Raw genomic sequence first — 7,135 nt, 5'->3', positions numbered from 1 at the left:
GAAAATAATTTGCAAATGGGAAAAAGTTGAAGTTTCATTTTAATTTCTTATTCTCAGTATTTGCTTGGAAATGTAATTAAAATGTGAACTTTTTTTTGAGTGCAACTAGAACAAGAATGGGAGGGTTATTTCCTCGATACCGCAATAAAATATTGTCGAAAAGAATAAAATACGCGTAAAGGCTTTGTACTTGGGAGTATATTTTGCATATATACACAATAAAATATGCTGCATTTCTTTAGGATTATATTGAAATAAAACATAATATGTTTTCCACTCTAGTTCATATCATTACATGATTTTATTCGAAATAATAAAATTGTCAAGAAATGGATCTTCTGTTCATCATGAAATTTATTTTAAAACATAGTGTTTGTTATGAAATTGTTAAAACACAACATGAAAGAAATAATATGGTTCTTTTTAGTGAATGTGGCTTTCAATAAACCAGCTTGGCAATCAAAACCGTACATTTCAAACAAGACATTCCACGCAAACAATGCCGTAGATGGACTGAAATCTGACCTCAGTGCTTGGGGTGGACAGTGTTGTGTATCTGCTGACCGTCAGAGAACTGCCACCTGGTGGGTAAACCTGACATCAATCTACAGCATTCATGATATCAGGATTTATTACAGAACAGATAATAGTGTGTGGAGTAAGTTCATTTTCGACAAAATTATGTAAAAATGTTTCTAAATTATCAATTATAATTAAGATTTATTTCTTTTTTTATGCCCCCGGATAGAAAGATTCCGGGGGTATATTGTTTTTGTCCTTCTGTCTGTTCGTCTGTTTGTCTGTCTGTCTGTTGTCAACATTAACCTTGCCCATAACTTTTGGTTGGTTGGAGCTATGACTTTCATATTTCACGTGTGTATTTCTTGTGACAAGACCTTTCTTAGGGTACCATCATATTTGACCTTTTGACCTTGACCTTGGAGTTTGACCCACTTTTTGAAAACTTTAACCTTGGCAATAATTTTTGAACGGTTGGAGCTACGGCTTTCATACTTCACATATGTAATCCTTGTGACAAGACCTTCCTTTGCATACCAACCACTTTGACCTTTTGACCTTGACCTAGAACTTTGACCTAATGTTGAAAAACATTAACTTTGGCCATAACTTTTGGATGGTTGGTGCTAGGGCTTTCATACTTCATATATGTAATCCTTGTGACAAGACCTTCCTTTGGATACCGACCACTTTGACCTTTTGACCTTGACAAAGGAGTTTGACCTACTTTTGAAAAAACTTTAACTTTGGTCATAACTTTTGAATGGTTGCAGCTAGGGCTTGACGTTTCACTTACTTTTAAAAAACGTTAACCTTCGCCATAACTTTTGAACAGTTGCAGTTAGGGCTTTCAAATTTCACAGGTATATTACACGAGACAAGACCTTTCTTTGGGTACCAACATTTTTTATCTTTTGGCCTGGATTTTGACTTGCATTTGAGAAACTTTAACATATGCCATAAGCTGCCATACGGAGGCATCAGTGTTTCACTAACACATCTTGTTTTCTTCTAATTTTTCTTTTTTTATTATTATTGCTAACTCAGAAATTACATGTAAAACAAAAAGTTCTCTTGGGAAAAAAATGATTATTGGGTTTCAAATTGTTTGATAACTAAAACCATTATGTAGGCCTTTCAGCTTATTTTTCAAGTTGCACCTGCGGTAAAAAAAAATGATATATAGAACTTCTTAGAATATTCTAGACCTTGAATTAAAGCATTAAGAAATTACATCATCATTAATTGATTTGTATGATACTCTGTTTTAAGGAAAGGTACCTCAAGTCTGAAAAAAAAAATCAACAAATAGCTGATGTACGAGTTATCGTGTACAGGAATAGAAAATAGGCTGCTTAAATCCTGTTATTGGTGCATACATAAAAAGGGTTCTTGTATTGTTGTGTATACAAAAGGTTTGAACAAAACAATGTGATTGTCTTCACTCTACCTGGAATGCATGTTACAGTCGCCAGCGTGGCGCAGTGGTTAGTGCGTTTGCTGTAGAGTCGCGGAGTAAGGAGTTAATCCTTACGTAGCCGGTACAAATCCTCTACAGACCGGTTCTTCGGATGAAACCGTATTAACCGAGGTCATGTGTCGCAGAAAAGATCCCTCATTGCTCAATGGCACTGAGTGCCGAGTATAGGTCTAAATTTGCAGCCTTCTACCGGCAAGTGGTGGCTTATCCATATGAGTGAGAGGTTCTCGAATGGGACGTTAAACAACAAATGAACAAAAAACCTGGAATAACAAGATCAAAGTGAATGTGGATTGATTTCATTCATATTCAGAACTTTCTTTGACAGTTGTTCTGATGAAGAAGAATATATACAGTCATATCTTTGTGTTGTGCTTCCTCTATAATGATATAGCTTTCTATAAATAAATACTATGAATAATTATACGAAGCAAGAAGATACAAATACAAGAATATACAAATTTAATCTGGTTAAAATTAAGATTGGTAGTATATATTTCACTTTAGATTTTTAATGAAAATTTTGCTCATAAAATTCTATATAATGTCAGTAAGTATGCGACAAATTCATGTAACATTTGTGCTGAATGTTTAAACCACAAGTCATCATTGACAGTGAAGAAGTACGAAGGCATTGCTAGAAATTGACGAACTTCAAAAATGTAGTCAACTCGCACCTGCTGTAAACAAGTTCCGGTAATGAGTTATCGTTTTTTACAACGAACCCTCGTGGTTGTTGAAAGGCCTGAATTATGTATCCAAATTAATCATCAATTTTCTTCATATGAGACGATTTTAAAATATTTATTCGGCTGATTCTTAAAGCATAGGTATGCTTACAAGACGCATGGAATAAAAATGTTTTAATGTTTAATATTGTAAGGCTATTGAAATACATTTTTTTTTCAAAATCAAAAAGAAATTCAAAGAGTAAAGAAACCCCGAAAAAAATCTCAATCAGATGTTTTGAAATTCCAGATGCATCGAATGGCTACACAGAAAGATTTCTGGGGTTTTACGTTTTTGTATCGAATACAACAAGCCCACGAGATGGTTACTTATGTTTTCAAGATACAATTTATAACAAATCTACAATTCCTGCTGTCGCCAATATAACCTGCACTGTACATGGTCAATACGTCATCTACTATAATGAAAGACTTCCAAATGTTACGTATACAGATGAATTTTCCGACTACGCACATAATGAACTATGTGAGGTGGAGGTTTATGGTATGAAGGCCTTAAATCTTTTTTTAATTTTTTTTCTTAAGTTAAGAAGTCTTATTTTTTTCTGTTTACAAAGATTTATTGCATTTTTATTTTGAGAGAGGGGGTATGTTTCCACGAAATGCACAATGTGATTTTTTTTTTACCGGTAAATCTTGTCTTTTTTAGTTTGGAATATTCTAAAATATGTTAAATTCTCAGAATGATTTTAAAAGCATGGCAGATAAAATTAATCAAATATTTAATTGAAAGATTTTTTTTTATTTCTTTTTCTTCTTCTTTAAAAGTGTATGAGTATTTTTGTCGCTTTACAGTGGTTTACAATATCACTATTATAGGGGTTCCATTGTCATCTCAGTGACTAAAATCAAAGATATACTTAAAACGCATTCATCTACAATATTTGCTCCCAATCATTATTTGTTCATACATATGCTCCATGTAATATCATCTATATATCCTGAAAATAAAACGCATACATTGAGAAGAAATTTGTGTTATAAATATAAAAAATGGTTATTTTGAATAGATAAATGATTACATCGTAGATCTAAATAATAAAGCTACCGTCAGAAAATCACATTCCATATTTCATATATATTACTCTTCTATTAGTTTACGCATGAAATACGTCCATATACCAAATACGTGTTTTCTTTAAAAATGAAGATCTTCCAGCTAAGTTCAGACTGCCCAAAGCTTCGAAATTTTAAAATGCATTTGATATATATCCCGAGTATAAAAAAAAATCATAAATTGATTTTGTCGTAAAAAAGTCATATATAGAATACTTCCAAATAATTAAATGGAAGAAAAGAAATATTCCTTAAAATAAGCTGATGTTCTTACACATACATTGTATAACTATATATGAAGTATGAATATTGAAGAGGTACATCGATGTATTTTTACCATACATTAATTATCGGTTTCTAGGAAAGGAATTTATGTGTATTTTGTTTTCTTTATCACTCAAAATTATCATTTTTCATTGTTTAAAGGTTGCACAACTGGATACTACGGACGTATCTGCTCTTCCCCCTGTCCTGACAACTGTCGTTATTGTCACATAGAGACTGGAGAGTGTTCTTGGTGTGAACCAGGGTATCAGGGGTTCCAATGTGAACAAAGTAATATATCGATAAAAAATTGCTATGTTTGTTGGAGTGTAAGGGCAACAAATGTTTATATTTTATCTAAGTGCCTTTTTTAGGGTTTTACATTTTATAATTTACAAATCGATTTACAATTTACATTTATATTTGTGTACTAAAATTTCATTTGTTTCCTAGTCATGCAAATGCTTTGGGGTGGCTAAATAACACATTTTAAATATATACATATTCCTTCGAGTATTCTTTTAACAATGTTTGCTGTAACCATGTTTGTTTGATGTATTCACTAGCATGTCAGGGTGGCAGATACGGACAGGATTGTGGACAGTTATGTGGAGCTTGTCTCTATAATAAACAATGTCATCACATCAACGGTTCATGTCTTCGAGGCTGTGATGCTGGATATAAAGGGAATCTTTGTAACATAGGTTATGTTTCTTTTTATCAGGAAACATTTAAACATCCAATTTTAAATTTTAGTCGGCATTTTTTGTGTATTATTGACCACAGTAAATTATATGAGCAGAAAAACATTATGCAAGATAATCATATTTAAAAATCACATTATTTCTAATTTCATAATAACAGAGTGTTCAGATGGAAAGTTTGGAAATAACTGTGAACAGGATTGCAATCACAACTGTGGGGTACGAAATAGATGTAACCGAACGACTGGGGAATGCGTGGGCGGATGTCAAATTGGATTTGAGGGACTTCAATGCCAAAATGGTATATTATATTTTATAACTTACCTGTTTAAAATGTATGTAAAATAGATAATTATATATACCAAATTCCTTTATCCATTTGTCAATCCTTATTAACTTTTCCTTTCATAAATTATTCATTTACTTTATGTTTCAAATATTATAGAAAAATTAATTGACACATATGTAAATGTTGGGATGCACTGGAAACTTTCTTTGCGAATGATGAGGTGCAGGCCAGGACGCCAAGATCCGTTAATTTTAAAGAAATTTACAGAAGACTTCTTCATTTCTTATTTTTTTTATAATTTGTTTGCCCTTCTTCACATTCCTGGGTGAATCCTGTATATAAATAAGTATAGAGACCATTATCAGATATCTAATTTTATAATGAAGTATGATTTAAGAATTTGCGCTTCATATGATTTCTCATTTTTTCTTCAATGCTGATGTACAGCAAAATTCTTGCGATTGAATTTAATTTCATCAACTTAAACTTATAACTTTATTTAACTTCACCTTGATACTGTATACAGGGAAATGTTCGCCCCCGTTTTATTTTCGCCCCTTTCGCCCTTGACACAAGTGGGCGAATTTAAGACGGGGCGAATTCAAAGAAAAAAGTATAATTTCCTAAACGAAACTGTGACTGGGCGAAATTAAAACGGGGCAAAATTGTTTGCAAGTGTGATAGGGCGAAAATAACACGGGGCGAAAATAACCCTGTATACAGTAGTTCATTCTCAAGTCATTTGTATAGATTTCGCTCTATTGAATGTGCATTTTTATTAAAATATTGAGATAACAAACATTGATTATGTAACTTCCACATTTTGAAAGGAGATAAGCGAACAAGGCATGCAAAACGCCTCTAACTTCATATGTTTAAAAATCATATATTTATGAATTTAGTACTAAGAATAAAGTTCCTATTATTGAAGTTGATGAAATCATGACAAACAAAACTTTTCTTTAAAAAATCTTGTCGGCAGAAATCGTTCTATTATTATAAAGAAAATAATTGGCATTCTTGGGGCTCAAACATAAGCAATAAAAATCATTTTTCTTCGATACCAACACGTTTACACCTCCGCTGCGTACATAGCTTATGACAAACTATGACATTTAAATGCTATTTGTGATATAACCTTGACTAAATGGACTTCACATATTTCTCGTTATGAAAGTTATGAATATTTGGTCATGAAGGTGTATTTTTAAGGTATAGTGAGTGTTTGCTCCATGCTTTTATTGGCTATAAAATGTATAAATATACATGTAGGCAAAGATTGAAAATAAAATTTCAAAAAAAAGGAGTGAGGACCCACTCATTAAAAAAATGTTTTATTGTATGGAGAAATGATCGTTTCTCCATTCTTTGATGTAAGCATGCTTGTTCATAGACGAGTAATTTAATCTTTGTGAGATTTTTTTTTTACATTGCAGAGATTGTACGTATAGTATACGTTATGTTAGATGAAATATCATAGAGAATTTTGTTATCTTTGCGATTTGATTTTTTACTTTCTCACTTCATTTTGCTCGCCTTGTTTGCCCATCTTTTTAGTTCAAAAATCCTTAGAACATCCATATTTGTATTCAAATCCGTTTTAAAATAAAACCGCTTTAATTTTAAAAAGGAGTGAACAGCTTGTATCAAAAGAAAATATCCAGGTTTTACGATAACTTAACGTTTTTAGCAAAATTTTTAGATTGAAGAAAATAATGAATTCAGTTTTAGCCCAGCGAAGTCGAAAATGATGCTTAAATTACAGCAAACATCTACATCTTTTAGTACCACCAATGTTATTGATATGATTAAATAAAATGGAAGATTTTTGATTTTTTCAAACAAATGCATACCGCTTTTTTAAGTCATAAGAGGTATGAATGCAGGAGTGGATTTTAACAATCGAATTAAAATTAGATCTTCTGAATCCGCTACCGCTTCTCAAACATCTAACAACATCCCATTAAGGGTCACGTCAGAGCGACCTTTCGATTATGAATAAACATAAAAATTTTGGCCAATCAGATTCAACCTTCTGTATACGATTCTTTAATTAGTTTCACGGCTACATCTT

General features: G+C 32.0%; 1 protein-coding gene across 1 annotated transcript; it reads left to right on the top strand.

The window, feature by feature from the left end:
* The first annotated feature begins 399 nt into the window (after positions 1 to 399).
* On the top strand, positions 400 to 6,512 carry LOC133203115 (uncharacterized). The gene is made up of 6 exons (XM_061338963.1): positions 400 to 658; positions 2,978 to 3,232; positions 4,231 to 4,397; positions 4,635 to 4,763; positions 4,933 to 5,073; positions 6,498 to 6,512. The coding sequence occupies exons 1-6, from the start codon at positions 400 to 402 to the stop codon at positions 6,510 to 6,512; spliced, it is 966 nt and encodes a 321-aa protein (XP_061194947.1).
* Positions 6,513 to 7,135: the final 623 nt, after the last annotated feature.

This window comes from Saccostrea echinata, unplaced genomic scaffold (assembly GCF_033153115.1).
Source record: "Saccostrea echinata isolate AGI-Se365-2 ecotype Australia unplaced genomic scaffold, CSIRO_AGI_Sech_v1 ptg000048l, whole genome shotgun sequence".
Lineage (NCBI taxonomy): Eukaryota > Metazoa > Mollusca > Bivalvia > Ostreida > Ostreidae > Saccostrea > Saccostrea echinata.
Note: the sequence above shows the minus strand (reverse complement) of the source record. Positions and strands in the feature narration are given on the sequence as shown.

What these genes read in the sequence shown, in the direction of transcription:
- LOC133203115 (XM_061338963.1), top strand. Translation starts at nt 400, where the DNA reads ATGAAAGAAATAATATGGTTCTTTTTAGTGAATGTGGCTTTCAATAAA. An exon ending in AACAGATAATAGTGTGTGGA is followed by an intron (nt 659 to 2,977) that starts GTAAGTTCATTT and finishes TTGAAATTCCAG; the next exon opens with ATGCATCGAATGGCTACACA. An exon ending in TGGATATAAAGGGAATCTTT is followed by an intron (nt 4,764 to 4,932) that starts GTAACATAGGTT and finishes TCATAATAACAG; the next exon opens with AGTGTTCAGATGGAAAGTTT.